General features: G+C 43.5%; 1 protein-coding gene across 3 annotated transcripts in view; it reads left to right on the top strand.

The window, feature by feature from the left end:
- RSRC1 (arginine and serine rich coiled-coil 1) overlaps window positions 1–15,407 on the top strand; it is a 178,936-nt gene extending 163,529 nt beyond the window's left edge. For all 3 annotated transcript variants that reach the window (XM_068953991.1, XM_009668513.2, XM_009668512.2), the window contains exons 9-11: window positions 12,721–12,827; window positions 13,814–13,960; window positions 15,163–15,407. In XM_068953991.1, the coding sequence (XP_068810092.1) occupies window positions 12,721–12,827; window positions 13,814–13,960; window positions 15,163–15,255 (347 nt within the window). In that variant the 3' untranslated portion in view covers window positions 15,256–15,407. The remainder of the gene's footprint in view (window positions 1–12,720; window positions 12,828–13,813; window positions 13,961–15,162) is intronic.
- The last annotated feature ends 2,499 nt before the right edge of the window (window positions 15,408–17,906 follow it).

The raw sequence follows: 17,906 nt of genomic DNA, 5'->3' as shown, positions 1-17,906 counted from the left end.
CAGTAGGAGAGTTTTCAGAAAAAACTGGAGTCGATCGATTTTTACTGTTGTTATTTTAAGAGTATTTCAGTGAATCTTGGCCGAGGCCGGTAGGCTGGGCTGCAGACTGTGCCGGCGGAGGGGTGAGCACCCGGGAGCGTCCTGGCGGCGCCTGGAGCCCGCCACTCTGCGCTCATCTAAGGTGTAATAAAATTGCCACTGGTACTTTACTGATGTATTACAAACTTGAAATTCTGGCAGGGGTGAGGTTTCGGGAGGGGGCTTGAGGAGGGGAAGCGAACTGATCTTGAACCGTGTTGCAGGTAGCGCGTTTGCTGGAGTGAGCCTGTCCTTCTATACCTCTGTGTTTTCCTGCTTTTTTAAGGTTGCCATTTGTGTTATGCTTTTCAGATTTTGTTTACTGGGTTTGCAGCTGCAGGTTGTCAGTATAAAATATCGCTTGGAAGATGAAGTTGTAAAGGGAATAAAGCAAATACAATAGCTAGAGTGGCAGTTTGTCAGGGAGCCTACACTATCCATTAAATGCTGCTTTTCAGCTTCGGTGCTGTAAAAATGAGAAGTGTTCTCATATAGGGCTCCAGCGATCAGAAAGGTCCCTGGCAGCTTCTGCCAGGACACGTTACGTGCTGCAGCGAGGTCCTCAGCGAGAGAGCCAGTCTGTCCCCAGAATGTCTTGCATGCCTCTTACTCACCTGCTGTCCAGGTTTATGTAAAAAACGTGAACCAGACTCGCGGTTTCGTGAGCCAAAAAGAGGGTCGAGTTGGTAGGAAGCGGGCTCTGAGAGGCAAGGCTTCCCGACCGCGCGCTCTGCTTCGTGAGACACACGCTCCCGCAGGTATCTTTTTAATACTTGCACTCTGCAGAACTAAGCTTTTGAAGAAAACTTAATTTGAAAATAGATATCTTCCTGCCTCACACTGAAATATGTATGAAAATGAAATGAAAATACAAACTTTTATCATAAATATGGTATATTTTTGTGTTCTTCAATGTCAAGTCCTCTTCGAAGGAGTTCCCACCTACTGAACTACCAGCAAGTGTTATAAACCTTTCTGGGTGATCTGTTGACGAGACGAACGCTCCTAAACCTCTTTCCAAACTTCCCTCTCCCCTGCCGGTGCCCGTGCTCGCCCTTGCCCAATTGCTCAACAGTCTCCCCAAGAGACTTAACCTTTGCGGAGGTAACGAAGCATGTACGCGCCCCCTGCAACCCTGCCCGCACTCGTCCTAAAGGAAATGAAATGATACTGCTTTTGCCATCTTTGAGAAGATATTTTCAGTCGTACAAGCCAACTGTAGAAGACCATCGAATAATCAGTTTTTACCTACTTCTATTCTAAAAGTGAAAATACAGATAAACTCCTCAGCTCTCCCACAGGGCAATTCATTGCTATTTTTACAAACAAGAAGTCTGGAATTTTTCTTCAAAATTTAAGACACTTGAAAGAGAAAAATTGCTTGTGTACTTTATTAATGCTGTGTATTTTACTGACTTCTTTATGGCATTTACCTTGTGCTAAAGGATAAGCCTGAGACCAGCATCAGTTAAGGTAATGGGATTGTAAAGCAATCACGTAATTAGTTATCTGACTTCAATCATTTAAAAAAAAATTTATTGCTACATATTGAAAAGCTGCTTCCAAAAGGGAAGAATAAACAACGGTGTATGAAAAGGAGCGCAGAATAAACTGCCGGCACGGGCCGTAGCAAGGAGCAGAGCAGGACCAAGATGGGCGTTCTGGCCCTCTCGCAAGGCCTGGCAGCGCCTGCCCCGTGGCCGCGCGTGGGGTGTCCTGCCCCAGCTGAGACAGCCCTGCTTTTGGGAATAAACGCATAATCGCGGGTTCGGTCCCCACCTCATTCCAGAACTGAATAGTCTGAAGGTGTCTTAAAACTCATCGGGTCTCCGTGCAAGAGCTTTACCTGCGGTTGGAAAGTTCTAGGAAAAGCAGAAGGCGGCAAAATTTCATTCCCCGGCCGGGATACCTAACGCCGCGACTGCGGGGCTGAGGACGGCAGGGCACTTAGCAGCTCTGAGGAAAAGCATCGGAGGTTAAAATTACTCCTTTCTGGTGACACGTTTCCAGAAGGACGTTGGCCAACCAGAAGCAGGTTTGACTGAACGCAAAGAAGATGCTCAGAGATGCAGGAAACGCGACTTGCAACAGCAGTCGAAGGGATGGACCTGTTTTTGGTTTTGGATCCGTTTTGTCTGAATCAAAGAGAGGGAGAACAAGATCTGCACTTCCTATCTGGAGAGGTGAGAGGTGGTGGCTGGGAGCGAGGGCACCTCCCCGGGCAGCCCAGCGCTCTGCCCTCTCGCGCGGGGCTCGCGGGAGGCGAGTTTCCCTGCAAACGCGTCACGCCGCGCTCAGCGCGGGGGAGACGCTGCTGAATCCCGCGGCGTGCTGGCGCGCCGAGCCTTGAGCGCGGCCCGTTTCTAGCCTTTCCGAGTAATCCTCGTCCCCTCCGCCGTGTTACGCATTCGGGTTTTCAACTGACAAGACACGAAAATTCATCCTATGCAAGAGGAAGCTACAAGTCTACATTTTTACTGTTTCCTTTTCAGATTCATACAGCTGTACTAAAAAAAAAAAAATCAAAACCAAAAACACCTCTGGCAGGGGGAGACATTTTCTTCCCGTTGATAATAATATACAGAAATTTGCTCTCGGGAGATGTGTATGTGCTGTCATGATGCACATAAATTTTTTCTTTGATGTAGCACATCATCCAAAGAGGTTAATGTTGAAAAAGTCATTTTTTAAGAACCAGCATCTCAGGATTGCAGATCCTGTGTTGCCAAATGCTCCAGTATGGCATACCGTGCACTAACATGCTGCAGGGAGGTTCTCTGTATTATTTATTTTTCTCCATTAAAAAAACAGAATTCTCCAGAAATTTGAGGTTTATTTATTCATTTGTTAAATATTTCACTTAAATTCTGAGGTTTGGTCTTTAAATTTCCATTAATTTGCACTGTTTGGCCCATTGAGGTTTTCATTTGTCAAAATTGTTAGCTCTGGGGTATTAGTTACGCAAATATTGATGTGTAGCTTTGGCCTGTTAGCTATCAATTGAAATCAGAAAATCGATGGACTTAATAGCTCCTCATTACACCGCTGATGCATTTGCAAGGCCGAGTTGAGTATTGCCAGCGAGGAATCAATGCAGTCAAAAACTATTACGTGATCACTGCCAGAAACACTTCCATAACGTTTTGGTGTGCTTAGAGTTGACATTAACTTCCGCGGCTGCTTTGGATGCCAAACCCGACCTCCTTGATGGTGGCTGTGTCCCCGAGTGAAGGAGTCGGAGGTGACCCCAGCACGTGGCACCTCCTTTTTTCCCGAAAAGCATATAGCACTTGCTTCTTCAGTTTAAAGCACTGTGTCAAGTAATTAAACATAGTTGAAAATTTCTTAGGAAGTTACAGTATTTCAATATATCCGGAAGATATTAGCGAAAAACAGAAGTAGTACTTACAGTGCTCTGCGTGAGGACTTTTTGTAGGCGGAGACTGTGCTCTCTGGCTCGTAGCTGTAAGCGAGGGTTTGGGGAGCCGCGAGCGCTGCTGCTCTCCCGCGGCGCCGGCTGCGAGCTGCGAGCTGGCCTGGCCGCTGCCTTCGCCCTGGAAGCGCGTGAAGAAATCAATTTGCCGGATGGAAAGTTATTAAGCAGTAGAAGTTTCTGCACGTTGTAAGTGGCAACATTTGAAAACAAAGCTATTTGCGAGTAACGCGTGGAGCCTTGTAAACACTGAGCGGACGGGGAGGGGGGTTGCTTTGCCTTGAGTATATGTTAATAACGCGCAGAACGTGTCAGTGCTTTGTTTCGGGTTGCAGCCTCCTCTCCAGAAGGTCCTGCGGAGACTGCGGCCGGCCGGGAGGAAGGGCTGGCGGCGGAGCCGCGTCGCCCGCCTCAGGGCGCCGCTGTCGAGGGGCGGCGGGACAGGCTGCGCTGTTGCTCAGACTTCCTTACGTGCGTACGCCCAGCCGTCTTTACCGTCACGTCCTGCGGGTCGATGTGATTAGCAAACCATGAGATTGGACAGTAATTGCCCAGCTTTTTGCCTCGCGGCCCGGATGCAGCATCACCTCTGCTCAGGACCATGTTACAAACATTCACTTTACAGATTATTTTAACTTAAAGAGGGACGCGCTATAAAATGCGTGTGATGCAGCTGTTGCACGAGGCGGCGGGAAGAGTCAGCAGCACGGGGCCCAGGCGCTGCCGGCGTCTGCGCCGCGCCGCCGCCTCAGCGGAGCCCCTTCCGCCCGAGTCCTGTCCTGGCTGCGCTTCGCTCCCTCGACGATTGCGAGACTTTTCCAGAAAGGACAGCTGAAAAAGCCGCGATTTGTTAAAGAGGTATTTCTTTAAAAGCTGTAAATCACTTAAGAGCATTTAGCTATTTTAGCTTCTCAGTTTTAAGGTAGGCGCCTTCATAATGAAGCATTAGGAAATAGTTAAAAAGCAGGAAACGTCAAATGCATCAGTAAGGATATTATAACTAGTCTAATTTTATGTACAGCATTGTACTAAACAGTATACGTATAGAAGTAATTCGGTACATTGCTCAATTTACATAAAGGACGGTTCTATGGATTTTAAGTGAATTCATTGTTTGCAGTCAGCAAAGTCCTATCTTTTTGATTTAGGCCACAATCCTGCAGAAACATATGCGTTTGGTTAAGTTTATGTGCAAGTCATCATACTGAATTCAAAGGAAACATGTACATCCAACGCATGAAGCATCTAAATATGTGCTAGATATAACTTTTAAATCTGCAGTACTAGTCTCAGAAGTAATTGCAAAAACATTGTGTCAGTCATTTTATTAAGTATTTTTGTCCACTGGAAAAAAGATGGGGTGGTAGAGAAAGTAAAAGAAAAAAACCCCCCTACACACTCAGCAAATGCGTAGGATGAGAGAAATACAGGCCAAATTAATAATATTTAAAGATGGCATATGCGGTTGTAACAGAAAGGTCGGTGTAGGTGGCAGTTTTCCCAAGTATATAGGGGGCCAGAAGGTTCCCTAAAGTATATATTTTAAATGAGTTATGTTGTCTTTCCTTCACGTTGAAACATTAAGGAATTACCCCATTGCTGGTTCTGTGGTGCTGCAATTTAACAGGGCAAAGTTCCCAGCTCTGCTGGTCGGCCGCGGAGCCGCGCGGTGCCTCGGCTCCCTCCGGCACTGAAGCGCAGCGTCGCGCCCGCCGCCCGGGCAGCCGTTCCCTTCTCGTTTAATATACCAGAATAAAAAGAGTTTACAAGGGGGAGAAAGGGAGATGAATAGGACGGCAGCGGTGAAACGCGAGAAGTCTCGGAAAAAAGTGCGTTAAGGTGGCGGACGCAACCAGAGCCGGGCGGCAAGGTGATTTCTTCACGTAGCGATGGGTGCCAGACGCAACGGAGAGCAGGAGGGAGCCCTTCCCGCTCCTGTATTCCCCAGAGCAGGAACTTATTACACTTGTTCTCTCCAAGGACAACTGGAAGATTTTTTTTTTTTATTTTTTCTCTTTTCCGGGAGGTCTTTGCTTCGCCTCGAGCCCCTGCTGGTGCCGCGCGCTGCTCTCGGCGCACCTAGCCGGTGCCGCGGTGGGCCGCTGGCCCCCGTCTACCCGCAGGCGCTGTGCCGAGAGCAGGGGCGCGGGGCCGGCCGCCGGCCCGGGAGGGCACCGCTCGCCGCCGGAGGGGCAGATGCACCCATGAAGAGGGAAAAAGGCTAAAGCCGCCTGTTGCAATCCCTTCTTGCCCTCTTCCGGTGCGGCCTCCAACTTGGGGGGAAGCCACGGGCTGCACAGACGTTTAGCTGGAATAAATCGCAGTATTTCACATACCTGCTAAATACCTGGCCTAGTGAAGAACTGGAAAAACAATTGGAAAAAAAAAAAAGCGCAACAATTTTGCTAATTGTTTCATTCGTCACTTAGCCACTTCAAGTGCAGTTGGTGCCGGAGGGTCACCGGGAGTGCTTGGAGCTCGCGTGCTGCTCTTAGTTTCGCCGCCGTGTTACGTGTGCGTGCCGCTCTGCTCCTGGTCAGCCTCGGCATGATGCCGCTCTGTCCTGACACGGAAGGACTTGGGTCCGTTCCTCCTCCCCGGCCGCGTCGCTGCGCCGCCAGCTGGGAGCCGCTGGACGTGGAACCACTTTTATTTATGTGAAGGCAGATAATGGATACGTGTCTGAGTTTAGTATGGACAAATTGTTATATATTGTACACGTAGGTAATGGATACGCTCATCAGTCCGTACATACAATGTAGAGGGTATTTGGGATGCAGATATATAGAAGATAGAAGAACCCAGTAATTGCCTTCAGGATCAGAGCACAAAGCATTACCTTGGATTTTACAAGGCCAGCGAGCAACAAAAGAGCAGTAATTTATGAGCTCAGCGTAAAAGAATAGCATAATTGCATTAAAAATTAATGCTAATGAACACTAAAATGGGGAAGGTGGTTATGATGAAAGTTTGTATTCATCTTCCCCGGTTTGAATGATGGCTGGTGGCTTGATTAATGGCTTAATTTCTATCAATTAGCGGGGAAAAATCTCCTACGAGACAAGGGTAAATTGAGCATCGAATTACATATCTTGCTTTTGTGCGCTGAGAAAAAAGAGCTGCGTCTCTCCGACGTTAGCCGCAGTGACAAATGCGGTGCACCCCGCGCCGCCCGCCCTGGCCGTGCCGGCGGCCGCCCGCGCGCGGTGCCTCCTCCGGGGCAGCCGGGCCTCTGGCTTCAAAGCCGGAGCCTCTCTTCGGCCCCCTTCCCCTGGGGTCTCTTTCCCCCTCTCCATTAAGACAAGGAAAACATTGAGCAGTTTTAAGCATATCCGGGTTGCTTCCTACCGCTTTATTAGCTGCCTTTGCCTTTTTCCTGCAAAATTTTTTCAGGTGTCCGAAACGGCGTCAGAATTTGCGGGAACGTATGAAACGGCGCGAGCAGAAATGGCGGCGGGGAAGTCGGCGTGCGTGCAGGGGTAGCGCTGGCTCCGGGAGGAACCCAAACGCCCCCGCGGGCACGCGTCTCAATTTCAAAACTCCCTTCCTGAAGTTTCCTGTGGTGGCTCTTAGTTGAGTCCTTGGGGTTTTATCCCTGATATTTTGGTTCTTTTTTAAGGTAGAAGGTAGTAGAGTCTAGACTTGCTTAAAAATAATATGGAAGCTAGGTTATAATTTATGGTGGTAATAAACTACAAAAAGTAGATTCTTTACAGGTAAAGCTGCAGGGTACGACGGGGCAGCAAGAACTTGCTCCTTTTGGAGTCCGCTTCGCAGTTCCCCCAAGTTCGGGTGGGAAAAGCTCCTTCTCTATTTGGAAACCTTAGCAGGCAGGAAGCAAGGTGGAGAGCTGCTGAAATGGCACCTTAGCGAATCGGGGCTGACCTGGCAGCGCTAGCGGCGGCAAGCGGTCTGCGTCCGGACGTCGAGTTGCTGTTCTGTGCGCTGGCAGCGGGCTCGTGGCTGCTGCACCCCGCATCGCGCCCGGACACGTGTCGCAGCTGCGCCGTTTTCTTGACAAATCAAACAAAAGAGGGAGGTGGGAGCTCGCTTTCTGCCAGCGGCTGTCTCCCTCTAACGGCTGGCCCTGGGCCGAGGCGGCTGCCGGGAGCAGAGGTGACCGTCCTCGGGGGCCTGGACGGCCGCGGGTCGGGAAGGGTGTGAAGTGACTGGAGGGGGGTGGGAGAGGAGGCACAAAACCAGCTGCCGAACCCTACCGGCCCGCCCGGCCGCAGCGGGTTTCGCCACGGGGCCCTCGCCGGGCGCGCACCGGCCCCACGCGCCTCCTCGGCCGCCTTTGCCGGCGTCGCCGGGTTGAGGCGCGAGGGCCGGGGTGAAGCCAGCCGCCTCCGGCCCGTCAGCGCGCAGCAGCAAATCCCCCCGCCCCGTCCTGCCGGATTTTCTGGCAGGCTGCTACTGCCGTCCTGTTACCGAGTACAAATAATTCGGCGTTACTCACTGTGAAAGACAGGAACGTCTCCGCACCGTGCAGGTTTTTGTCCCTCCTGCTCCGAATTGCCTAGATTAAGACGTCACATTTCTTCGAATACGGCGGCTGGCGCGGCCAAGGAGAGGACGGCGGCCAGGCAGCGGTGAGCGCCTGTGACAAGGGCAGTGTTGAGGACGTAGGCAGTCCTTCTCAGTGGCAGCTAAGCCAGCTGCAAGGGAAACTGGAGGAAGGGGGAGATGTTTTCTCTTGTCGTTGGATTATTTAGTCTGGGATCTGTCTGTGGTTTCTTCCTTTAATTCTCAACTCATAAACAAAGGGGCAGAAAAAATATAAACTTTTCTCTGCAAGTATTTCAAAGCACATCATTATTTAAAAGGCGTTATACGTTAAATGGGTCCATTAAGTTGACCAACTGTATCTTTTTAAATGTAAAATAATTAGTAAATAACTAGTAAAACGTGAAGGAAGATAAATTCTGAGTGTTGTAGGTTTACTGTTTAACCGATGTGATTCTTCAGTTAGCCACGCTTGAAGAACAGCTCCTTAGCCAAAGGGAGCAGCCCGTTTTCACAGTCCGGTTCAGAGGTTAGCAGCGAATCCCGTTACCAAATTCCCACCTGAAGATTATAGGGAAAATATTTGAAGTAAACGTTTCTCTGATTTACACCCGTTTAATGGGTTGTCCACAAGATGCTGTTAGGCAGGTAGTGTTTCCTTTCAGTACTCTTAAATCCTTAGGAGGAGCCTCGTTAACAAACACACGGGAATGTTGTGTGCAGAGCTTACCAATACATGTGTGTACGTGTGTGTATGTGTATATGTATATATATATATATACACACACACAGACACGGAGGGGCCCCCCCGCCCCCGCCCCGGGCAGGGCGGGCGCGGCGGCTTCCCCGTGAGCGCAGCGCCCCCTGGCGCCCGCGGGCGCAGCCGCCGCCGGGGGGTCTCGGGGGGCGCTTCTCCTGCACCCGTCCCTCCGCTTCTCACGCTTTATCGTCAGCAGAAAATATCTCGGAAAATCAGTTTAATCGTAATTTTTACTGCAGATAGAATAGCCTATTTATAAAAAAAAAGCGGCCTCAACAAGCCCTAATTCAATATTTAGTTTATTTTTTTCGCTGTAACACAGTAAGAAGACTTGCCGAGCAATGAGTTAGTATCGATTTTTTTTGTCTGTAGCCTCTTAGCTTTCTGACTCCATTATTTTTGATTTTACTATGAAATACATATCCTTTCTACTGACATCTGACAAACAACATATGGAAGTCATTTTATCTACCAATAATGTGTTTGTCAAAAATATCATACGCTAATGGGTTATGCTTCCTCCAGTCCATTTTCCCAAAGTTAATGTCACTGATGTAATTGTAAAAACATTCAGTGATTTTTGTCTCTCTTAATGATTTGTCATTCCTAGCTATAGGTTTGCATACGATTCATGTAAAATAGTGTAGCAGGCTAGGAGCTTAGGATAGGTTTTGTGTAACAAGAGCTGAGCAACTGATTTTAAATGTACGTTCAGCTGCCTTTCTCTGATGTCTATAGTTTCAATACTGTGACTACTGAGCGCCCTTTGCATTCCTCTTATTTACCCTCAGAGCAGAGGTACCCGAGGGCTCAGTGCATGACGATTTCCTCTCCCCGCTAGGGCAGCACTGTATGTGTTTTCGTGCTTCCTATGGGCTCTTCCTAGGACTGCTTTCAGGACCGAACTTTCTTAAAACCAGAAATCTTTCGCACCAGTCCAGCAGAACTGTTAACCACAAGCTCCGTTGTCAGCGAGGGATTTTCTCCTTCTAAATCCCAAAGAATCAGGCTGAGATGGGTACCTGTGCACTGTCCCACGCCGTGCCGAGGCCAAGGCTTTGCTGCGGCCGCTGGGGAGCCCGGCTCTAGGCACCCGTGACCACGTCCCTCCCAGTTGTCACCACTCGCTCCAGCATCTCCTTTTTAATTGACGGTACCTTGGATCGCTGCGGTCCGCAGACAGACGTTCTTCCCTCGGGGGGTTTTATCATTCAGCTTCCTGTGTATCTCCTACAATGGTACAAACCCCATGCTCAGCTTCAATGAAATTATTAAAACGTCAGGTGTGAGTTCATTATTTGAAGCAGTTACAGTGCTTTAAGTAATTATCCAGATTCAGCAGTCAGGGTATTTGACTTCACACACATTCAGCATATACAAAAATAGTTGGCGTGTTCCTCATTTCTCAATTCATCATATCCATTAAAGGATAACTGTTTTCCCAAATTATTTTTAACCAATAAGGTGTCTTCTTGTTTGCTGCTTAAAAGTTATGTTTCTTTCTCCCTGTCTTTTCTCTGCCTTATCTATTTTCTGAATGCTCTTCACAGCAAAAACTGTCTACTCTCTTCTACAGTGCCTCAGTCATTTCACGTTGGCCCCAGTGTACTAGTGGGCAAAACAAGTGGCGTTCAGAAGTAAAGGAGACGGTTAAAACTGTAAAAGAAAGCAGAGTTAGAAGAGTGAATGCAAGGTTTGCTAGTCACGCAGTTAGAGATAGAAGGGGAGGAAGATTAACCGAGCTGTGAATCTGAAGATGCAGAAGATGAAACAGGCAGTAAAGCAAATACTTTTTTTATCAAATGTACTATAATGAACAACCCATTTTACCCGTGATTTTAAATAGAACATTTTTGTTGTACAGCCTGTTGATAAGAAATGGGCTTGTTAAATTAGTGTCAGCATGTCCATTCCAGGAATATTTCAGAGCTGTCATGAGTTTGTTTGCTCATCTGAAGATCCACTTAGTTGTCCTTAAAAGAGTGAAACGAGTTTTCAGTGGTTAGTCATTCTAGAAAGATGTAAATTACATTCACTTTTTCTCATGCAAAATTAAAACCATTTTGCAGCATATGTATATTTATATCTATATGTATCTGTGTTTAGAATTTTGGGTACTTCTGAGTTTCTGAATAATTCTGAATAATTTCTGAATAATTCTGCAAATTGTTTTGGTCTGGAGGCTCTTGTCCTAGTTTTAAATATTCTTTAATTTCTTTAGAACAAGAAATTTAACGTTTTACACGTGCACACACACACACACACACACAAAACTACAAATACTTATTTTAAATTTGTGTTAAAGATTGTTAAAATTATTCTTGTGTATTTATGAAATTTTCCATCAGACTTCAGGTATCTGAACAAGTAACACTGTTTATCCTATGCTGCTTCTCCCTCATTTTCTTGGCAATCTCCTTTTCACTTTATAGCCTAAGGTTCTGTGACTAATAAACTGATCACCACACTACCAAATCCCTCAGCCATACAAAACTGATCTACATAAGGCATAGGTAGACATATATGCACTTTCTTTCAAGTCATCCAGAACGATAATCAGAGTTTATACTGATAGCTGCTGGACGATAGATAGCACCTGCTCTCTGAACTTTAGATGGTGCAGACACATGATATCTGCTCTGACATAAAGCCTGCCAGTACAAAACCATTTAAAAACAGATTTGAACCAGAAGAGAGTTCATACCAGATCAGCATTGTGCATGATGTCGATACAGCGTTTTAAGTCTGGCAGCAAAATTTCAGAGATGATTTACTGTTTTGTTGAACTGTGACATAAGTAGGAGGTTTTGTGTTACAAGTAAGCTGATTTAATCACCAGCTTTTGCCGAAAGGAGTAAAGCCAGACTGCATGACAGGCATGGGAGAGAGAGAAGTTGGACCATCCCTTTGGCACTGCTGACCAGTAGATCAGCTTAGCTATAATATGAAACTCCACCATCGTTCCTCAATGATTTGATTAAAAGTGTGAATTTCTGCTAGGCTATTTAGCATCTTTCTTACATGATGAAATCCTTTTGGTTTCCTACCAGTCTAATCTATCCAGAAGATCATCCCACTGAATGATGAAATACTTAGCAAAACATACCTGGCAATACATGAGTTATGTTTAATGTCATTTGTACCAAGTTGTACTGTAACTACTCTTTTTCCGCGTTCTTTTCCTCAATCTCAACCTGGGATACCAGGATATCGTGCGAAATACGCATGCGTTATATAAGACCTCAGAATACAATAAAAAAGCAATGATGTTGCTCGTTTGATTGAACAGCTCCAATTCCTATAGCTTTCTCCATTTAGTCACCTAAGGAACATACTGGCACACAACATGTACTATCTGTGTGTTATTACCACTATCTGTGGTTTTATTACCAAATATATACAAAAAATATAACTCAGAAAATTCCAAGATTTTTTGTCAAGTCATTTCATGATGTAACTGTTAATACCGAACTAATCACTTAGCTTGTCTTGAGAAGAATACAGGTGATGGCACATCCCTCTAGATATCAACCACTGAAGCCAAATTTACCTTCTTACAAGCAGAAGTATTTTTACTAATATTTACAATTTTCCCTCCACTAAATTGTCTGTACTATCTAAGAATCCTTCACTCTTCCAGGAAATTCTTCTGCTATAAATCTAGCACAATTATCCTGTAAAGGACTTTGCTAGCAAATTCTTCAGTTAGCATCTTGATTTATAACATATATTGAGCCATAACGGCCAACTCACTGTTGTTATTTTTACTAAAGAAGGGATTTTTTTCTCTGTAACAGAGTACTTTAGCTTGCATTACAAGTTGTTGGGTTTTTTTTTCCTGGTATATGCTTCCAAAGTTGTAAAATATATTCAAGGTATTGCTTAGACATAGCATTTATCATAGGCTTACACTAATGTATACTGACATTACACCTTTTTGCAGACCAAGCCACCCTAGTAGAGCAAGTCAAACGAGTAAAAGAAATTGAAGCTATTGAAAGTGACTGCTTTGTTCCACAGACATTCAGATCAAGTAAAGAAGTCAAAAAGGTAAGTTTTCAATATCCTTTCTTTGGGCATAATCCTCTCAAAGTCAGGTGGAAGATGCACTATTAATATAGTTGCCACTGATGAAAGCATCAGTGTCGACAATCCTAAATCCCACTGTTGGAGTCAAGAGTTCAGACAATGATTCTCTGGAATGCTTGATGTGGTGGTCAAGGAAGAATGTGTTTCGATGTGTACGAAATTTCAATGAAATCAGCTGCTTTGATAGTATGTTCTAACCATGTTTAGCAATGCAGACTAAGATTCTTTTAAAATCATATAAAATCATGAAGATTCTTTTAAGGGAAAGCAGAATAATTAAAATGCAATGGTAACCATATGTTTACATTGTAAGTAAAAGCAGAGGTCAGTATTTTTAAGTCTGCTTAACTGAAGCCAGACTTTAAGGCCGTATTAACTCACTGAAATAAATGGCATGGTTTTCAGACAGCCTTCCACAAAACTAACCTCAGACATCCAGGTTTCAAAATTTTACCTGTATTTTGGCCACTAAGTCTTCTAAGAGAACCCAGAAACTTTTGTCTTGGGCAGAATGCAAGCAGAGCTGTGGTCTCTTTTTTCCGTTTGACAGTGAAATGTTCTTAATTATCCCTGTATGTTTCCCCAAGAACATACACGTTACTGTCTTTTCAGACGTCTTCAAGAAGTTCATGCAGCTTCTTAAGAAAGCGATCCAAAAACCAAAGCTACAGCTTTGCAAGCTCTGTTTGCAAAACAGAGCAAATTGTCTGTTTGCTCCCTTTGGCACTGCCTTCTTTTTCACTTTGTATGTTTAGCCTGGACATCAGTCTGTGTCCAGGCAGTTCCTGCTAAGCATTCGGAGGAGTATTTGCATGAGGAGCCTTTAGTGGGCATTTGCTGCAACGCAAAGAAGGCTAACACCGAGTTAAGGTACTGTCATGTCTGAGAGTCTGACAAGCAGCCTTGTTAATGCACAGTAATACTGAGGTGTATTTCTTTCCTTTTAGTCAACAGAACCTACTGAACTAAAATACGAACCTGTAACTGTAGCAGTGGGACCTGTTGATGCACCTGCTACTGAAAAAGAAACAACAACTGCCAACATTCCTACTGCCATCAAATATCAAGATGATAATTCTTTAGCACATCCAAACGTAAGCGTGTTGATATTTACTTTATCTTTAGAAAGAAACAGTCCACTGAATGTAAGCAGGTTCACATGACCTAACAATATTTTCGCTGTGTTGCTCATCAAATAATGTGTGAACTGAAGACTATTTACTAATGAGCTTCACAGTGGCTCAGAAAGGATCAGACCCCTTGCATAATCCAAAAGAGAAAAATTACAAAACAGGTTCACTAGCCTTTTGGCTGAAAGCCAAATTAATGTGAGTGAAAAATCTTTTTCTTTTTTTTTTTCTTTTTAAGACTTTTCACTTGCATTTTAGCTGGTATTTCTGCTGAAGCCTTGTTCCTGGATCAGTGACGTGATGCTGCAGAACAGAAATGCAAAAACAATTACTTTGCAATTTAGCAAAATCAGATGGGAAAACTCAGTAATGAAAACCTGGATGAATGCTTTAAGATTTTCATAGGGGAAATTATGCTGAGAAGTTGTTTGATCATTGTAAACCACAAGATAAACTTTTTTGTTCTATTTCCAGTTATACAATATAAAACGAGAAAAAATATACAATCCTACTCTTTTACCTAGTCAAACCTCTAAGCTCTGTTAAACAGTAATGTAGTTGTAGAGTTACATATACGTTTTAGAACAAAGTAGCACGCTAATTTAGTGCAGGGGAGCCTAAAATCCTGTCCATAAAAGTTCAAGAAAAAATGCCTTTGGTTTGTGGTGTTTGAAAGCTGATGGAGAACCCAAAACTTACCCACACTTACCAAATTCTAAAGCTTTAACTACATGACAGGCTTTTTTAAGATGTGAATTTTAAATCAATCAATGTAGTTAAACCTATGCAAATTCATTTGTGGCCATTTAACTGGAAATAAGAGTATTCACGGTAGGTTTTTTTTTTAATTAGCAAGGTAGAACTGACTTACAGTAAACATAAGTTCTGAATAATTAATATGGCAAATGAAGATGTAAGGCCTGCAAAATAGGGCAAACTTGCTGTTTCAGTAGGAGGCTTAACTTAGAATTTCTTGCCTTTCACATTATTAAAGTTTCAACCTTTACTGCTACATTTATATCAACTTCTTGTTCTAACACCCTTATGCAGCTGTGTTTCTCTTAGCATTGAAATAGCTGATACATATTTAATAAGATTATAACAAATCCAGATAAAATTAACTAACTGAGTTGTGCCTACTTTTCTCCTCCCCATTCTCCCCGCAGCTATTTATTGAGAAGGCAGAAGCAGAAGAAAAGTGGTTTCAGAGGTTGATTGCACTTCGGCAAGAAAGGCTCATGGGCAGTCCAGTGGCCTGAGTGAACTGCTCTGAACATCACAGAAGTTCTCTGTGATACTAAGAAATCCTACCATTACATTTATTTTTCTCTTTTCAGGGGATTTTATTTCTCAGTGAGCTGTACAGAGAATAAGTATTTCATCTGAATAAACAAAAATGTTCTAGCCTCAATTTTTTTTCCTAATTCATTGCTCGGTTACTTGTATTGCTAAGCTACCTGCTATGGAAGGGAAGGCCATCACGGCAGTGTAATTTGCTTTTTTTGTACTGACTTTCTCTTGCGTGCAAAAGATTTGACAGCCCAATCAAAAAATATATATCCATGTAGAAAGGTAAGTGAAAAAGTAAGACTGCCAAGGAAAGTTCAGATTTACCCGTGCCAGAACAGGAGTGCAGACAGTACCACCCCGGGCCATTAGATCTTTTGCAGCTGAGAAAGGTTCAGGGCAAATTATATTGCTGTTCTCTTTTCTTCCCTCCTCCTGCTATGGGAGCAGCTTTTGAATCCTGCACATCCATAGGCGGCCTCCTTGCTGAGGGGATATTCTAAACTGCTGCATTCATCTGCCTGTGCCAGCCTTATCCTGGCTCCTCTGTTTGGCCTGAGTAGAAAGAAACCTTTATTTTAAATTTGCTCAAACATTACATTGTACTGTTAGGATCCCAGAGATTCAGCAGATGTAATGAAAAATCTTATTAAACAAATTTGTATATAAGTTTTCAGCAGATTTCAATATTTCCTAGGTATTTTTAAGAACATTAAAATGAAGAATATTCTGGAAAACCCAGCTTTCTAGGAACTCTTAATGGGAAATAATACAAACATTATTGTGCGTATTGGTACAGAGCTTTATTGAACAAGACTAGTGGCATACCTATTTCTGGACAGAGTGACTGTTTTTAGTATATGAAGTTTCCACTTGTCAAAATCTGACTTTAAAAGAATGAGATTAGTCATATTTGGGCTACCATCCAGTTTCTCTTGTGCATACCAATTAGCATATTTAAAAAAAAAATCTGCCCACTATCTAACTAAATACCAGATACCAAGCCAAAAAAAATAAAAACCCAAAGTATTTCTTCTGAGGTGTCTGGCAAATCTGTGGGAAAACTGTAACATCAGTGAAGATTAAAATAAGTCTCACAATTCTGGACATATCTCTTCGGACATGATATGCATCAGCTTTCTGTTTGAATGAAGAAATTAGTGATTTTTTTTTTTAATGTTACTTTTCCTTGTTCTCAGATTTGCAGTGAAAAAAACAGAGGGCAGAAGATTCTGGAAATACACTTTAAATGGTCATCTTATTGCTTAGATTAATGATGCGAAATGAAAATGTATTAAAAATATGCTGGAATGTAAGTTTAATTTTTCTTTACAAACAGTGTTAATTTTACTTGGTCCTGCCTTAAAGTAAGTGTTTATGTTTCAAGACTATCTTGTCTGCAACTAAAAGGAAAAAAAATTTTTGTTTTATTTTAGCATTTTCACATGGTAACCATTTAATATTGTCTTGTTTTCTAATCTCCTTCTATATATCTTTCATAGCAAATAAAAACTGTTTGATCCCCATATGAGGTGCAGGGTTAAATTCCTCTTTTTCAAATGCTATATCAGATAATTTTAATGTTTTTATTTTGTGCAAAACAATTTATGTAATTTGCAATCCTATAAAATATTTTACAATTCTAGAAACTAGTCTCTTATAAAGAAGTGAGACTTAGCGGTGACAAGCTGTACCTACTATTGCTTATCTAGCCATAAAAAATGTGTCCAGCAAGTCCACGCTGGAGGAGAATTGCGAGCAAGATCTGAACAGAAAATGGAAATAGCATTTAGATCATCTGAAAAAAGGGGAAAAGTTGAATACAAAGTCCTGTAGTGAAATACTCCAAACGTAATGTGAGACACAGGGCAAATCATTGTCATATTGATTTTATAGTTCCATTTGTAGATTAGCAGTCAGAATAACCAACAAAAGAATTATTCAGAATTCTGTAGTTTTAGTGAAATACATAACTTGTTTACTTCCCCAGTGTCTATGTGGAAATAATTCATTTAAGAAGCCAGTTTTTCTGTTTTAGGGTTTTTTATGCTGTCACCCTATCCCAACTCCTTGAACGTTCATTACACGTACTTGGAAGTTTATGGTACTCTTTGGCAGGGGGAAAAGAATTGTCAGGATTGGGTACATTGTTTTCTACTAGATACCATCTGTTACAAGTTAGAAAATATACCATCCTTCTTGTTATATAATACAAACGTGCAAATTCATACAGTACGGATTTTTACAATACGGATTTTAACCAGGTCAGTAGTGTCTGAGCCTGTGTAACTGAGGTAGAGCTTATGCAGAGCAGACAGCAGAGGCTGACAATCTTAGCCAAGGCCAAATGTTGTATGTTGCAAGAGATTGAATCTAGTTGTGCTGGATCCCTTGCTGTGTATGACTAAGCTGAATATTCAAACCACCAATCCTTGTAATGTTAATGGTCTTTTGCAAGATTCATTTGCATTGAAGCTCAGCGCTTTCTGATGTTGAGCCCTGTCTTAAGGGTGCTGAATCAGTGTTCCCTTGTACTTGCCATTCTGAGAACCTTCTATCGCTGTGGTTCTCCAGCATAAACTTTTAGCAAAAATAGAAGCTCTTCCACTGAGTTTGCTCCTGT

The sequence above is a fragment of the Struthio camelus genome, chromosome 9, assembly GCF_040807025.1.
Source record: "Struthio camelus isolate bStrCam1 chromosome 9, bStrCam1.hap1, whole genome shotgun sequence".
In the NCBI taxonomy this organism is placed as follows: Eukaryota; Metazoa; Chordata; class Aves; order Struthioniformes; family Struthionidae; genus Struthio; species Struthio camelus.
This window is presented reverse-complemented; position numbering and strand designations above follow the sequence as displayed.